A 16,423-nucleotide genomic window follows, 5' to 3' on the forward strand; every position below is an offset into this window, starting at 1 on the left:
TGGCTGGCTGGTATTATGGGCTGGAGGCTATCGGACATCATTCGGACATCAATGTTTTCCTTACAACCCACGCGACGAGAATGGCGAAAACGAGGGCGGGAGTCCTACAAAAGTGGAACTCCGCGTGGGCGCTAGAGGAGTAATAGGGGCACTCGCGATCGGATGCGGCTGGACTGACATTTTGTGTCCAAGAAAGCACTCTAAATGTCCTACCGTGCGCTCTGTCTGAGCTGATATCGCTGGGATGGTAGAACATCTCTTATGTATCGCGATAACGTACTGATGGGTGTTTTCAGGTTGGAAATCGCGTTCGTTTCGTTGGATAATCCACCAGAAGTCTATCTAGCTATTACCTCAGAAGATTCATTGATTGTCTACTACATAATAAGCCGAGCAATCGTGAAACCACCGTTGTAAAACATCATCTGCCAGTTATTCTTGTACTCCGCCCTCTTGAGGTGCGCGCATTTTGATTCTATACGATACGCCGCGGTGGAAATGGTACCAGCGGGAGAAATATACTGCTACCCAGGCAGAACTCTGCTGAAGCTCTGTTTCATCATCCGAGAGGCTGACGCTGCTTCCAGGAATCAGCGGTGCTGGTTGGTATTTCCGTGTCTATATGTGTTTGGGCGTGACATATGTCTCTCCCAGTTGCTGGGGTACGATCTCGACTTGACACTTTCATGTGTTCCGAGTCAGACAGGGATAGCTTCTCGCGGTCAAATTGACGCATTGTGTCGCTAGACTCTGGGGCGATGCTTTCAGTTACTTGGTCGATCTTGGTCGTCACAGGTGCATCCATGGACGGCGACTCGCCAAAATCACATCTTCCTCACATTCGTGGCCAAGGAACCCGGACGTTACCTAGGCAAGTACTCGTGCAAAGCCACATTCTCATCTTCACATGTAAACAGTATCTCATGGAGCGTATATAAGCATCCCCTCCCAGACGAAAGATCGTCACTGTGCACTTTGTACACTCACAAGTTTCAGGCCCGTGACTTCGTCACGCATGGGACTCAGGCTTCCATGATAGATATAATGCAGAAATCTCAAATCAGAGACTGGCTTTGGGAAATGAATCCCATTTATTGGATACATCTTAAAATCTTGTTGATGTCCTGTATCTTTGGTGCATGACAATCCCTTCCACCCTCCCCTGTTCCTCTGTTCTAGTGCTCCCATTAAATCAGGGGCGGTGGTCACTTCATTTATCACACAGTTTTCCTCAGATTTATAGTTAAGAGTAACATAAAAGGACATGGAATAAAATCAATGGGCCATCCTCTGCTCTGCTTGAATTGGATGTATTTTGAGTGATAAGTGTGTCTCATAGGAAAAAAGGGGTCGGGGGTCATTAGGACAGAGTTTATAGGTAAATATTATCTTTCATAATCCCTCATCTTTACTATACATCTAATCCACTAACCGCTCACTTTGCCTGGAAATATTACATGAAAGCTTCAGCTAACATACAGATCTACCCTTCATGTCTAAATTGCTCTAAGAGATATCAGTTGTTGTTATCAACAATGGTCAGAGTGCTCCCTGGTATTATTCCAAACCACTGTGACAGCTTTTGCTATGCAGCCCCTGGCAACTGACCATGGCCCATCACAACTAAGCTACCCTAAGGGCTGATACATGCTATACAGTATTTACCTGTTCTGCTTGCTCAGGAACACTTTTATGGAACTTGGAGATTTGGAGATTTGGGAACTCAGAAAGGGGTCCAACATACTTGCATCCTCTCAAAATTCCACAGCTTCATAATAGAGGATGTCAGAGTTGGTGTAACAGTCAAAACGAAATGTTCAAAACATTATGGTTCCACCAATATGAAGGATTCAGCTCTGACACCCCAATAATGCAACCAAAACAAAACAAAAAGCACTAACTCCGGCTTAGGGGCAGGCTTGTTAGTCCGTAGCATACCATACAGTAATTCAAAAGTAAATAGCTTTATGTAAGCTATGGCTGAAAGCAGTAACAATGTGACATCCACGGTAGTGTAGATTGGTGACTCAGTGAGTATGTATACAGGCCAGATGTGATATACGATGAAAACAAATGGAACAACAAAGACCTGCTTGCTACAGTGCATTCTTCAAAAGTTCATTCTCTGCAGTAACAGTTTCAGGTGGCAAAGAGCTTGGGGAACTCAGCATATCTGGTGTAATATTTTGACCATTTTGTTTCAACCATTACACTAACTCTGACATCCCCTAATCATGCAATTGCTACATTGTACAACCTCCCAATTGTACTCCCACAAAATCATAGTTAAGTTGTAAGTCAATGTTATAGGCACATCCAGGAGGCCCCTTAGGGGCTACAACAGGTGTTTCTGGCTACAGACCCGGGCCGCGCACACATGCGGCTACACGAACATGTCACGGACTATGGACTTGTACATATTCAAGCATGCTGTACTTATTCCTACTGGACTCATTGCTGTTTTGTGAATGTGCAGACACTGCATGTTCCCCAGTATATATTCCTGTACTATACATACAGTTACCTTAGTTCGAATATTAGTTCCTTTTCTGCACACGCATCCTCACCTCTTATTTGAGGTCCCTCTGTTGCATCCCCTCGCCTCCGCTTGTACCCTCGGTACCCACGTAGGACTCCCTCTGGAAATACAGGGCATGCAAGAGTGTGGGAGGCGCAGCCAGTAGCTGAAGCCAAGCCTGTACGTCCTCACTCCCCTCATTTCCCCTCCGTGCCTCTACGTGGAACTGTGCACCCACGGGCCCGTGTATTCCCGAGCCCCCGTGAGTGTGGCTCTTAACAATCACTCTGAGAGGTTTACTGTATAGATGTGTAAATGGGTACTGAATATTCTCATCTAACTTCCAACTTCCTCCCCTCTCCTCCATACTCCCTTTCTCTCCTCTATCTCTCCTCTTCTCTTCTACTCATACTCCCTGATCTCCTTCTATACTTGAATACCATACTCCTATCCCACCCCACTACCATCAAAATCCAAGTTATTTGATCATGATCATCTTTTGCTCTCACCACCCCCTGCCCTCTCTGTTTTCTGATCATCTTAAAGATATTCTGCTACATAAGCAGCTTACTTATCATGAGTCTTGACATTCAATGGGAAGAGTTAATTCTAACCCCTCAACTTGACTGATAATTGAAATATTCTATGCAAAAGCTCTGAAGTACTAATGTCTTTATTGCATACTTACAATAAGTTGTGGTCATTTACAGTTGAGTAGTTCCTCCCCTATTTTCTATTTCCTGTTCATCTACAGCCTCCTGGTGTACCCTTACTAATCCTGGCCACTGTTCTGATCTCAATAACATATGTCTATCTAAAAGATTCATATTGTAGACTTTTCACCCTGATTTACATTGAGAGGCATTGGTTGTCATTGTTAATGCTTGCCAGAGCACTCCCCATGGTTATCTACAGCCACTGCGTCTCAGAACCCTCATTTAGTAAGCACCCCCACCAACACTCTGTATTCCATACAGTAAATCTGCTATGAAACTTGCATGCATGCAAGGACATTTCTCAGGTATGCTAATCCCTTCATATCTCTTACTTGTAGTCCTGTATAGCTTAGTTTGCTACTCCCATAGGTACAGACTTTTGGCTAAAAAATAATAACTAAGATACCTCAAAGTTCAACCTCAGACATTAATCACAGCTGTAAGTAAGTGATCAAAGCTCCAATTGAATAATAACTGCATAATCCTACAGTCTACATTTTGTTGATATCCTGCTTCAATGTTTTGATGAATTGCTTAATCTGAGTACTTGAGGCTTATTTATTAAAGTATGTTATGCAGAGGGAGAGAAGACATGATGCATTTATGGCTACCCTTGTCATAATCTGGTAGCATTGACAGTCCAGAGTTCAGTCTGGTAGTCCTTGTTCCCTATTCCCTATTCGTCTCCTGTCCCCCTGTGTGGCTCTGCATTGAGGTGAGCGCTTTTTTTTGATTATGTAACATTAAATTTGATTACATAACATTATGGACCGTTGTGTTTTAATAATATAGATCTTCTCCCATCCGATCTGTGATCGGCATTTTGTTCTATTCTACAAGCTTGCAACTTTTGTTCGGTCTTCGACTCCATTCACATTCATTAACTTGCCCCCTTACCGGCGCTCCCACCTCTCGTTCATTCCACCACACTTCTATTCACAATGTTGTTCTCCAAGCTCGCTGTCGTCCCTTTGGTTGTGGCCTTCGCTGGGAATGCGCTCGCTCGTCCCGCACTGGTAAGTAGATGGTCACTGCTTAATCCGCACATTCCCCATGCTTGGTTCCTACAGGCTGCTCGCCAAGTCCAATCCACTTCTCTGCTCGCGAACTTTGACCCCGCGACGGCTCTGGTAAACCCCGACCCGCTCACAGCCGCGACACCCGTCCCAAATGCCGATGCCAACACTAACAACAACGCCAACAGCAACGTAGCAGAGAACGCAAATGTCGCTCCGGTATGTATTTGATCTCTGCACGATTCGCAATGTTTACAATCTATCTCTATAGGCTGCTGTAACCGTTACAGTCACCGCTCCCGCTGTAGCAGACGCAACTCGCCATCGGAGGTATAGCCGCTCCCATTGTTAACGCCATCGTATCTGCCGTTGCACCGGCTGTCCAAGCGGCCGCGCCCGCTGCTGCAAGTGCTGCCGCACCTGCCGCCACCGCTGCCGCCGACAAGAATGCTCGCGTGAAAGAGTTCCTTACCGGGGGTGCCGGTCTCCTCACCAAACTTTTAGGACTCTCCCTCTAGGAATGCGGCCTATTTCTGCGTGCGCTTTCGCGTTCTGACCGTCAGATTTAAGAATAGGTTAACTTTGATGTTTATGTGATTCGAGAGGCGTGTCCTTTTGGCAGCGCTGAAGATAATTCGTCTACACTGCATGCGGAATAGTACTTAATGTTTACATCAATACATCGTAATCCATGGGAAAGAAATCAAAATAATTCCAGCATCGTGTACACAGTTCAGGAGAAGAGCTCCACGAAGTAAGGAGAATGGGGAAACACGAGGTGAATATTAGACTCCTCTCCAGTCTCCTGAGGGTACTAGTGTATGCGGTGCTTTGTACGGGGGGGCTGAGGGGAATGGGGGACTTCGTAGAATGGGCTGTAATACAAGGAGACGATCAGGGAATCTTCGTATGTCACCATACTCGATGTATGATGCGCAGTCGTTTTCACTCAGAAACCCGTAGGACACGGCCCCCATGTGTACTACTTCTTCATCTCCATCTCTTACAACAACGATTAGTTCAATCGGAACCGTCCCAGTCAAAAGGCAATCCGAGTCAGTGTGCTAGTCTTGGCATTCAGCAGATATTCGATGCGTCCAAGTTCCTCCGCCGTAAGGTGCTGGTCCGAACAACGGTGTTCGGCACCACTTTTTTGTCAATTATCGGCGAGGCATACACCGACTTCCCCGTGTGCTCTTCCAGTCAGCCTTCTGAATACATTATTTATTTAACCAGCGCACCGTAGCCTAGTATATCGGCATTGACGTGGAGAACTGAGAATATCAAAATAATTGACTGTGGGAATCCATTTGGACTCGCGTAGTATGTACGCTTGCAGCTTGGCGCACGCAACCACACTTTTTTTTTTTTATTTTTTTATTTTTTTTATTTTTTTTTTTTAATGTCTGCATTTATATACCGCAACAAGCAAGCTAAAGCTACTAAGACGCGGTGTGGGTTGAGTACAACGAATTAACGCTGCACCCGGTTGTTACGAGTAGGGTTGGTCAAATTGGGGTTGGGCCGTGTGCACGCAACCACACTGTCGCGGGGGCTTTCTGGTGTAGGCGCAACGCGCTTTCCCTATGAACAATATCCCCTTGAACTCGATTCGCAAGAACCGAGCTGGATACACGAAACTCGCCGAACAAGACGACCTCGGAGATAGCATGCGGGTTGCAGCCTTAGCTGTAATACTAGACCCTAATAAACTGGTTAGATCCAGGTGCTCCTAAGACACAAACTGTGGCTATAACCACAGGTCTCAGCTATGAGATCACATGATGTCCAGTAGATATTGATTTATTATATTGTGCCTGCGTCGGGATTGAATATTGCGTCGGAATTGAATATTGGCTTGTTATGGCATTCCCATGATATGATTAGATCTAATCAGAACATGTCGGTTATTTCCGTTGCTGGATTTGATGCGCTTTCTTTCCCCTTCTGTTTGTTTGCTTTCCGGATCTGGATCTGATGGGCGCCCCCTCCTTTTTGCTTCCCCCGGAAATTTGACGGGCGCTTTCCCCTTCGGTATGTTTTCCTTTCGTTTCATCCCCTCTGTTTTGGTGTGGGCCGTTTTTTTGCCGCCGTTCATATATTCATAGATTGCCTGCTCCTTTTTGTTTTCCTCCGGAAATTTGACGGGCGCCTTCCCCTTCCATATGTTTTCCTTTGGTTTGATCCCCATTTCGGTGCGGCTCGTTTTGTTGCCGCCGTTTATATTCTGAACCCCAAGAAGGCTCATGTGACATTACCTGTAGTAATTCCGCGAGCCATTGGGGTTTTCTGTTTTAAAACATTTTAAAACATACCAATTCCTGAGAACATCACAATTATGTTTCCTATCTATTGCATGTGATGATTACATAATCAATGTCTCAGATCCCGTTGACCGGAGCAATCACATTAGCAGAAAATGAGCAGAGTTGAAAAGCGAGGGCCGCCCCAACGGTTATTACAAGTCCTAAGCGCCCATGTGGACTTGAGAGCCAAGTCACTACCCCTTGTTTTCACGTTACATTCAGCTCCAGTCTCCGCTCTTTCAAACTATGCGCACAGTTAGCTCAGCCGAGTCTCCACTATTCAGGTGATATTTGGGATTCACACACGAAATGAGGGCAAAGGGGATTGTATTGGTTGGGACGACTGTACTACACTATTCTATCTACGCCTATGCATGCGAGGACGACGGGTGTATTCAATGTCAATGACACTGACGATGCCGTCATCCAGAGCTTCCTCCATCATTTCCCGTGCAAGAGCGAGAGAACGGACACTCTCAAAGACGGCTCCCGGAACTCTAATGACAAGGGGCGCAGTGGCAGTCCAGTTGGTAAAGATCCCAACCTGGCGTCCACGGGTGATGACGTAGTACGGCCCCGGAGAACCAGGTTGCGGCAAGTGGTATCTTGGAGATGCAGGAGTCGGGGTGTAGGGGGTGTCAACAATGGCGGGAGGTACTGCGGGATGAGCGACGGGGGTGGGAGCGGCAGCGGGAGGCCCAATAGACTGGGCGATGGCGGCACAAGCAACGACGGCATGCGCAACGGCAGCAGGCGCCGTGGACTGTGTAACGGAGGCGTGGGTGACGGCGATGGCAGGAGGTGAGACGGGTTGGGCAACTGTTGGAGGCATATGCACAGGGTGAGCGGATGCCGTCAATCGACGTGCTGCCGAAGCTGAAAGCCCTGGCGCCGCCACCGATGTGGCAGGTGGGCCTCCCTGCATGGGAGAGGTGCCAGAGCCGGGGGAGGGGGCAGATGGTGCACTATTGGCCAACAACGTCAGCGCCCCAGCCAAAGTGCGAGCCTGGTCCGGGGAAAGGGACAATCCAGAGAGCTGCGCTAAGAGAGCTGGGAGGCAGCATCAGCTTGCGAGGCTACTCAGTATCTGCGACTAGTACTCACCAGCCATGTCGTCACCACTGGTGTGCTCGTCTCCAACTGGTTTTGATTGAGTCATCTTGGAAGGGCGTAGACTGAAGGGGCGGGGGATTAGTGATGATAAGTAGAGCATTGCGAGGGCTCCTGCATACAGGGTAAGACCATGGTGTAGTTGAGTAGGCTTTCATCGAGGGGAAGGCTTCCATCGGCGAGCAAAGAATGGTCAGGTGCAAAAGTTAGATGGACAACCACATACATGAGGCGACCAATTGCCCATTTTGGGGCTTCCCAAGCTTCAAGATAATATTGCAAAGTTATCACGCCCTCCACCGTGTTGTAGACCGCCGTGTTGTAGGAGCATGTTTTGTCGTACAGGGTGCTGGAAGGTGCGTGGTAGAGAGCTTGTTGAAAGAAATAAAAGCTCACCAGAATCAGCTCACTACACCCCAAGTTCAATGTCAACAAACACAACAGATACGACGAACACCGGGGACCAACCGGACATGACGAATACCAGTGCTGGTGGTGAACTTCCGCTGTAAGTCATAATTACATGTTGATCCGGCAGGCGCTCAATCACCATATTAGTCCAAAGGTTCCCACCCTCCAACGTGGGTGGGCAAAGGGAACTCGCCTGACATGGCTAACAGTGCGGATACAACCTTGGAAGGAAGCTTCGTTGAATCGGCGCTCTCGCAAGGGCGACATTCTTGCGGGAATGGTCAACAAGTATTTTACCAAGTACCCCTGGCGCCTTCCTGTAACCGATGAACCGAGCAACCAAAACCCCGATCCTTATGCGCGTGAACCAGTGACAGCTGAAGAGAAGAAGCTCAAAGGTGAGATTATCAAGAAAATGACTGCGGTGAGTTTTAGGTGATTTACGAAGACATTTATTGCTGCTAACATATTTCCAGTCTATCCAGTCATGGCTAGACTACCGTATATCAAGCGTGCATCGTATCAGTACCAACAATGCTGGAACCGACCCCTTCGCTATGCTCCTCAACCAGTTCATTGGGATGGATAACAAGCCGTCACGACTTCGAACGGGGGACCAAATGTTTTCGAAAGCTCAATATGAAGGCACTATGAAGGCTGATTTCGAGAAGTGGTTCAACTCCAGTGGGATCAACGAGGGCGACCGAGCGGCAGAACGGGCTAAATATGTGAAGGCTAGGTTTTTGTTACTACCTCCAGCGGTTCAAGACGAATACACCCAATCGGGCTTGGCCTTACAGCAGGCTGAGAAGGAAAGCATTCGTGAACGAGAGGGGAAGGAACTCCAATTGACTCCGGCAGAACGTCAAGAGTGAGTACTTCGCCTGTTTCAGAGCCGAGATTAACTTCGAATAGTTTGCTTGACAGGGTAGCTGACTTTTTCGGCCCACTTTTGACCAAAGTCTCCACTGTTCTGGGCATGCACCTCTCCCTTCTGATCGGTGGCCCTGAACCAGCTCACGGAGGACAACTGAACGTCTTGAGGTGAGTGACCTATTGATGCACCTTCCACGCTGCTGACCTAACACTCCCTAGCCTGCACATAGGCACGAATAAAGCTCCAATTCCTCAACGATGGAATGAAGCTTGCGCCGTCGACTTCGGAAAGGTTACAGATTTATTCACGGCATTTCTACAGACTTGCTATAGTAAGTCTGCCTCTCTATTGTTGTCTACTGGGTGTCATTAAGGTTTCCAAGGCCCTGAGGAATGTGAGGCGGCTGCCATTCTGGGAACCGCTCCACTACCAGCCAAACAGGTTACGGTTCTCCAACCAGCTCACAAAATGACAGACCCAGACCAAAGCTCACTTTCATCTAAAGAACCCCAGGATGCCACTGTCTCCAAGACATCTTCAAAGGCTACGAAGCGTGTAAAGAGCAAACGTCGACGAGCGGGCGACGACAGCGAGAGTACCGCACAATCTACTCCCTCCGAAGACGATACTCAACCAGATAACCATATCATTTTCAAGAGGCATCCCCTCGATCGACGACCGAAAAAGAAAAAGGTTCGTGCCTTGGATGAAGACGGTAGATCCCCATTACGCCGCCTCCGCCGTCATCAGGGCTCTGAGGAACCCGCACAAGAAGACGCAGACGAACCTTTGCAAGAAGGTGCACAACACGTGGACGAGGATCAGACATGCGGCACCATTGGCGAAGAATCCAGCCGCCAAATCACCCCCATATCCCTACCTCCGGAGACAGATATGGACGATCCATCCACCAATACTCCCATATCCCTACCTCCGGAGACAGATATGGACGATCCATCCGGCAAGACTCCAACTCCTCTGCCTAGTCCAGCTCACGAGGGAGCGTGGGCAGACGAGCAGGCGGCACATCATGGTCCGAAGGCTTGCGATGTCAGTGCCATTCCCTCGGCGCCACCAGCTAGCAAGACCTGGCCGAAGTGGTTTCTGCCTGCTTATAGTTACTTGCTGCATGAAAGCGAGCATCTCGGAACATCGTGGGCATGTATACTGCACGCCCTGGTCAACCTCGAAGCCGATAACCGTTTTGAAAACCAGAAGGCAGCTTTACCCAATGTAGATAGCTGCCGTCCTTCGGAAATCGGCCTATGGATCAAGAATGCCAGAGTTCGTAGTCCTGCAGTATTGGATATACTCGCATATGAGGCCTCGTGGTGGCGTTGGTGGCGTACTCTCCAGCCAGAATGGCGCAAACTGTCCACAACGCAAGGTCCTATCAACAGTGCGGACTCCGACTCTCTTCTGAATCCACTCCAGCCCTCGAACATTGCCGGCAGCTTTGTGCACCTCGATCGCCCCGGTGCCAATGGCTTCCTCAGCGTAGTCGGCAGTCTCCGCTGGTGGGGCGATATTGTCCATTCGCAATTCGACGGCGAGGGAAACTGGTTGGAAGATCCAACCGCCAAATCATGGAATCAGGCGGTCAGTGAGGCATCGCGCTTGATCGTCAGTCTTTGGCTGGAGAAGGGTGGTGAGCAGAGGCAGAAGATGTGCAGGCTGATATTGGGTCCCTACGGGGCCATCTACGCACGGTCTTAGCTTGTATTCAACATACATTGACGTGGAACTATTGTTTGTATATAGTGCCGACTTATCATGACCATCGGGACAGTAGATACCTGGGCATGATTCAATCTTTGCAAATTTGAGTTTTTATTCGACGAAATGTTGGCACCATTTTGAGTAAACTTTAAACTACAAGTCCGAACCAGGTTCTCAGTTACACACCTTTTCCTTGTGCCGTCTTGTCCCTCCCTATCCTTGATTACAGATGGGTCGTCCTCGCAAGTATACCACAGAGGAGAGTCGTCTAGATGCCATTCGAGCCAATCGAAAACGCCACTATGAGAGGTACAGCAGTTCTTGTTTCACTCTGGCAATTGCTTATCGTGCATTCAGGCATCGGGAGACAGTACTCCAGCAGCGTCGACAAAGATATCATGAAGACAAAAGATTGAACGGCAAGCAGTCACTTCGCAGAGTCGTGAACATTGCAAAGGAGAATTCAGGGAAGCCAGCCCGTATCACAAAAAAGTATGTCGTTGACTTACAACTAGGAATGTATATTCACGCTATCTACAATAGGGCATCTAATACCCACGATGTTTCTTCAGCCCTCCATGATCTAGAACACGAGCTTCGTGAAATAGTGCACCCATCAGAGGCCGAATACGCCACACAGATATACACAGAGGCCATGGTTGATAACACTGCAACCACCATTGACAGGGAGCTTGACATACTTGAAATTCTGGCGCAAAAGGCACAGGTGGAAACTAAGAGGATCTGGGAGAAGGAGGGGTGTGTGCCAGAGTTCGAGGCCAGCCAAAGATTCTGTCGAAGGGTGCGAGACACCATTATGATATTGGAGGACATGCTCGAATACGCACTCAGTAGTGTCGATGAGCTTTCGGAGGCATACGAACAGTGCAAATTGATGTTTCAAAACATGTAGTTCATACTCTAGCTACATACATAGGCTGTTATACTAGTGGTATTTGCCATGCAACACGAGCTTCATAGGAGACAACATACCTGGGAGAAAGGTTATTGGGCTGTCAACTAGTTTGTAGATGCGTAAATGCGGCACGTGCAGCTCACCCAGTCAAAAACTGCGAAAAAAATGGGCACCCAGAAAGGCGTGCCACCGACAAATGGAAAACTCCGACAGAAGTTTCGACTTAGCAGTGCAAGAGATAAAACGGGGCCGCTGAAGGGTAGCATCCATGCGAGGACCGTTACCGTCTCAGACAACCTTCGGCGTGCCAAAGAGACGCCTCGCATTCTGCACACCCAAGGCAAGGTGGAGCCGACAGCCTTTGATTGGAACCCGTCAGAGAATTTCGACGGTGGAGGGGAATATGGGAGGGGAGTATCACGCGAACATGTTGATGCTGGAGTCGTTAGAAAGCGTTACGCTGTATCAGTAAGAATAGTTGTCTATGCAACAGAACGCCGCTGACCCTTGTGCAGGACACGCCAATGCATGAATGGAGGCCGTACAGCCAGGAGTATCTTATGGAGAGACTTCGCCTAGAGGGACGTGGAGACGCGGCTGCCCTGCAAGCTTGCCCTACTTGCGGGATTGATGAAGCGCCCGAGTACACCTGTGACGAGTGCTTTGAGGGTCTGCTAGAATGCCGCAGCTGCTTTCTATCCCGACACCTCCGCATGCCGCTGCACCGTGCTAAGGTGAGAGTGTGTGAACCACTATTTGACCTATGCTGAATTGCGACCAGCGGTGGAGTGGGGCTTACTACGAACGTGTCTCAATGGCCGACTTGGGCCTGAGTATACAACTTGGGCACCCTCTTGACCTTGAATGCGTTAACCCGGAGCCTGGCCATAAATCCTTCACTGTGATCCATAACAACGGAGTTCATATGGTGAATGTTCGGTTCTGCAATTGTGAACGGCGCGTGAGCCATCGCATACAAATCCTTCGCGCCAACTGGTGGCCTGCAAGTGTTCATTATCCACGAACTTGTGCGACAGTAGAGGTATTGAAAACATACCACGTCTTGACGCTCTCAGGCAAGATATCGTGCTGGGAATACTATCAGTCCCTAGAGCGGATGACAGACAATTGCGGCATCAACATACCGAATGCGAGTTTCAAGTCCATCCTTGTTATCGGTAGCTAATTAGCTCTCTTGATTGTTCAGACCAGATACAAGTCGTTCTTCCTCATGGTACGCCAATTCCGAACCGAGAGAATGTTCAAACGTGGGGGGAGAGGGAGCATCGAAGGACTGATGGCTGATACGGACAAAGGACAACTTGCTCTGAAGTGTCCAGCCTGTCCAGAGCCAGGCGTCAACTTGCCGGAGGGATGGCAAGCGGCGATCTCAGAAAAGAGGTGAGTGGGAAAACAATCATATGCCAAGCATGGACAAACATCTGACAGTTGTCAGACACCTCTACAGCCTTCTTGTCTCCCTGGACGCCAATTTTCGCCTGAAAAATCGTTTACGCTCCTCCGATGAAGCCGATCCTGGCCTTGTTACAGGTCTAGCGTACTTTGTCGAGCCTGCGGCATATGCCACACATCTGAAGAAATACTCAGAGCAGAAAGACGTACGTGGCAATACCTCTCCAGTAGCTCAGCTGGACTGACCCAAGGGTTTTAGACAAGTAATTGCAGTGGCTTCAAAACCCTGGCAGCCGCTGAGTCCAAGTTTTCAGCTGGAATGAGAGCGACGGGCGTCGGGATGTGTGTTTGCTCTCGACACGAGATGGTCAGGCCTTTGGGGATTGGAGACCTACAAAAGGGAGAAAGGTATGTTGCCTAGTCATTTGACCATCACACCGACCGATTGCCTGATCACTAAGGTGCCAGATACTGCAATATGGACTGGATTCTACTCAGTGCCATCAACTCATTCTCCCTTTTTGTGCTCTACATAATATACGACATCGCCTGCCAATACAAGATCCATTTCAAGGACCGGATGGCTGCTTTACCCGAGGCAATGCGACTCCCGGAAGGCCTGGCACCGTACTTTGCGATTCCGAAGTGTCACTGTCCGGCGCATAAACAGGAGTGCCAAACTCCTCACTCGCTCAACCTAATGCCAGGGGTGGGCCGGACAGATGGAGAAGGAATTGAACGTGATTGGGCAGCGCTCAACCCAGTCGCCAACAGTACCAAAGAGATGGGTCCCGGGGGTCGTCACGATACCTTAGATGACCACATTGCCCATCACAATTGGCGAAAGCTAGCAGGTCTTGGTGTGTGCTTTCAGCATACACCCTCAACGTGATACTAACATCATTCTAGGAGATACTTTGCACCGCAGACTCTGGGTTGCAATCGCCGAGAGCTCACGACAAACAATACTATTTCAGGAATTCACCTCGTCTATTGAGGTCCGCGACAAGGGGATTATCGAGGGGTGGACCAGAATGGTGATGGATTGGGAAGTTGACAAGACGAAGCCAAACCCGTACGAAGTTGCTAAGCAACACTCAGGTAAGCTTGATGTACTTTTGTATCTTCAATTGACTGACACGCCGCCGATGAAGCGAAGTCGCAGAAGGACGTTCGCTTGGAGTTGATAGAAGAGGAACGGAAGGTTCTGTCGACACACAAGACAACACCAACAACATTTCTTACCACGTCAATGGATATAGAAGATGCTCAGTGAGTGCTTTGAGCTCGAAATTCCCAGTGTCAACTAACCAATGCTCGTCAGGCGGAAGGTTCGCAATGCTCGCAATCAGCTAGACATGACCCCAGCACAAGCGGAAGACCTTCAAAAACGTCGCCTTACCATTCAGCGTTCCCTCACCCGGATCCGCACTGCACAGCGTATTTACATGCCAATTCTAGTGGCACTCGATGACGACTCCGAAGATGAACCAAGCCAACGTGACATTGAAGACGAGCCTGTCTGGCTTCCATCATTACTCAATACGGACCAGCGAGCGACATGTTCCTCAGCACTTGTGGAGAAAGAGGATCGTCTTCGGGAAGCACAGTGCCATGACGCCCTCGACAGCATCCGTTCGCTCCAGCGAGGAAAGGCTCAATATATCATATACAAGAATCGCAATGTCCGAGGCCAGCGGCCAAGTACCAGAGCCCGTGCATCACTGGATCGCCTTGATGAGAAGATCCAGCTAAAGGCTGCACAGTACCGAGATGCGCATCAAGCCCTTGTTAGGCTCCGGGGTACCGGCGACTGGGAGTCAACACTTCGCCCCCTCTCGGAAGAAGATCTTCGTCCGCCAGCTGCCTTTGACATTGACGACCCTGACGACACATATGGTCCCGATGGACGTCGGAAAAGCAAAAAGAAGATGAAGGAGATTGAGTTGAGGCTTGGGGAGGGGTATAAACATACCTCATGGGTGTGGGCCGCTGGGGCTGCCCTGCCGGATGACGAGGATCTGGAAACCAGCGATATTAGTGATGGTGAGTGTTATCCGTCTTCTTGTTGGCCATGCTAATGCTTGCTCCCAGTGGTTCGAGTTGAGTGGGCCAAGGCACGAGCACGTTCCCAGCGTTGGCAAGAAGAAGTTGCCCTGCTCCAAGAAGAAATGCGGCGTACTCGTGTATCGCTGCAGGCACGAGCTGAGTGGTGGTCCCAAACTACGCAACCAGTGCCTGGGTCCGATTTGGCAACTCTCAAAGGTGCGGAGGCCTATGCAAAACGCCAGGCAGCCGTGTACGTCGCGCTCAAAGACCATTTCACATACCTATGGGAACAGCCACTACGCAAACGGCTACGGACAAAGCCTATCGCCGTGATCACGCTCTCCGGAGCCATTGAGGGCCACGACGACGAGTGTGAAGAAGATGAGGAGGACACCCAGCCGGCCTCTAATGATGCTACCAAATTCACCCCATTCACAGCCAGCAACAACCCACATCCAAGGGGCGATTCTACCGGTGAACCAACGCTCCCCCCGCCGCCTGACGATGCTCCCCCGCCACCACGCAACGATGATCCCCTGCTGCCGTGTGACGATGATCCAGCCGTTTTGTCCCCTACCATGTCTGCAGAGGGCTCGAGTACCCCCATGGACTTGGACTAAGGACCAGTGTTTACCATTTTCTCCCCGCTTTCTTCTGTATGTTTTCTTCCGTATGTTTTGTCGGCCCTGTATGTTTTTTTGTAGTGTAGTATAATGATCATAGTTTAACGAGTTTGCCATGTGCCGTTTAGGTTGAACAACAGGCGCTGGAATATAAATTAGATGCTTGAGTAATGATATGACCATACCTTCTAATATGGAAGGACCCAGCTTTTAAAACCAATGTGTGGGATCATTGAAGGTAGATGGACGTCGCCTGCGCTTGCTGTATGCCTATATAAGGTGCACAGCGGTTATTACCATGTCTTGGGTCAATTGCGACCTGTGGCTATAGCCCCAATTTCTGTCAAGGCTTGGCCTGGATCTAACTGGGTACAAGGGTCTAGGAGTACAGCAAGCGGTGCGAATCGATGCTCCGAAGGAACGTAACGCTTTAAGTGGGACAGATTTACTACGGGGTGCATAGGGTAGTTGGTTGGCAGCCGTAATCGGTAGACCAGAGGATTGATCTTCTCTAGGACTTCAAACGGCCCTATCATGCGCTGTACCAGCTTTCGCCCCGTGCCTTCGGCCTCCACGAGCTGCAGGGTATGTGGATTGACTAATACTAGGTCGCCCGGCTGGATAAGCTCCACTGGCCTTCGTTTCGCGTTGAACGCGCGAGCTTGCTTTTCTTGTGCTAGAATCAACGCGTCTCGGGCAGCGGCACGAAACTCTTCCAGATTTTGTGTAAATTCCTCCGCGAGCTGGCT

General features: G+C 49.3%; 5 protein-coding genes across 5 annotated transcripts; 4 read left to right on the forward strand and 1 right to left on the reverse strand.

Annotated features, from left to right (window-relative positions):
* Positions 1–4,175: 4,175 nt before the first annotated feature.
* On the forward strand, positions 4,176–4,768 carry PC9H_011447 (uncharacterized protein; the record flags this gene model as incomplete). The annotated part of the gene is made up of 3 exons (XM_036780931.1): positions 4,176–4,250; positions 4,305–4,469; positions 4,559–4,768. The coding sequence occupies 3 exons, from the start codon at positions 4,176–4,178 to the stop codon at positions 4,766–4,768; spliced, it is 450 nt and encodes a 149-aa protein (XP_036626786.1).
* A 2,146-nt stretch (positions 4,769–6,914) lies between these two features.
* PC9H_011448 (uncharacterized protein) lies at positions 6,915–7,715 on the reverse strand (the record flags this gene model as incomplete). Its single annotated transcript, XM_036780932.1, has 2 exons — positions 6,915–7,606; positions 7,661–7,715. The coding sequence occupies 2 exons, from the start codon at positions 7,713–7,715 to the stop codon at positions 6,915–6,917; spliced, it is 747 nt and encodes a 248-aa protein (XP_036626787.1).
* A 376-nt stretch (positions 7,716–8,091) lies between these two features.
* Positions 8,092–10,670, forward strand: PC9H_011449 (uncharacterized protein; the record flags this gene model as incomplete). Its single annotated transcript, XM_036780933.1, has 6 exons — positions 8,092–8,174; positions 8,225–8,501; positions 8,554–8,948; positions 8,993–9,121; positions 9,173–9,285; positions 9,337–10,670. The coding sequence occupies 6 exons, from the start codon at positions 8,092–8,094 to the stop codon at positions 10,668–10,670; spliced, it is 2,331 nt and encodes a 776-aa protein (XP_036626788.1).
* Positions 10,671–10,902: 232 nt separating this feature from the next.
* Positions 10,903–11,586, forward strand: PC9H_011450 (uncharacterized protein; the record flags this gene model as incomplete). Its single annotated transcript, XM_036780934.1, has 3 exons — positions 10,903–10,982; positions 11,031–11,165; positions 11,217–11,586. The coding sequence occupies 3 exons, from the start codon at positions 10,903–10,905 to the stop codon at positions 11,584–11,586; spliced, it is 585 nt and encodes a 194-aa protein (XP_036626789.1).
* A 168-nt stretch (positions 11,587–11,754) lies between these two features.
* PC9H_011451 (uncharacterized protein) lies at positions 11,755–15,671 on the forward strand (the record flags this gene model as incomplete). The annotated part of the gene is made up of 11 exons (XM_036780935.1): positions 11,755–12,057; positions 12,105–12,323; positions 12,371–12,517; positions 12,797–12,990; positions 13,046–13,208; positions 13,262–13,410; positions 13,471–13,862; positions 13,912–14,103; positions 14,157–14,274; positions 14,327–15,048; positions 15,097–15,671. The coding sequence occupies 11 exons, from the start codon at positions 11,755–11,757 to the stop codon at positions 15,669–15,671; spliced, it is 3,174 nt and encodes a 1,057-aa protein (XP_036626790.1).
* Positions 15,672–16,423: the final 752 nt, after the last annotated feature.

The sequence above is a fragment of the Pleurotus ostreatus genome (genome assembly GCF_014466165.1).
Source record: "Pleurotus ostreatus strain PC9 chromosome Unknown scaffold_9, whole genome shotgun sequence".
NCBI classification, from domain to species: Eukaryota; Fungi; Basidiomycota; class Agaricomycetes; order Agaricales; family Pleurotaceae; genus Pleurotus; species Pleurotus ostreatus.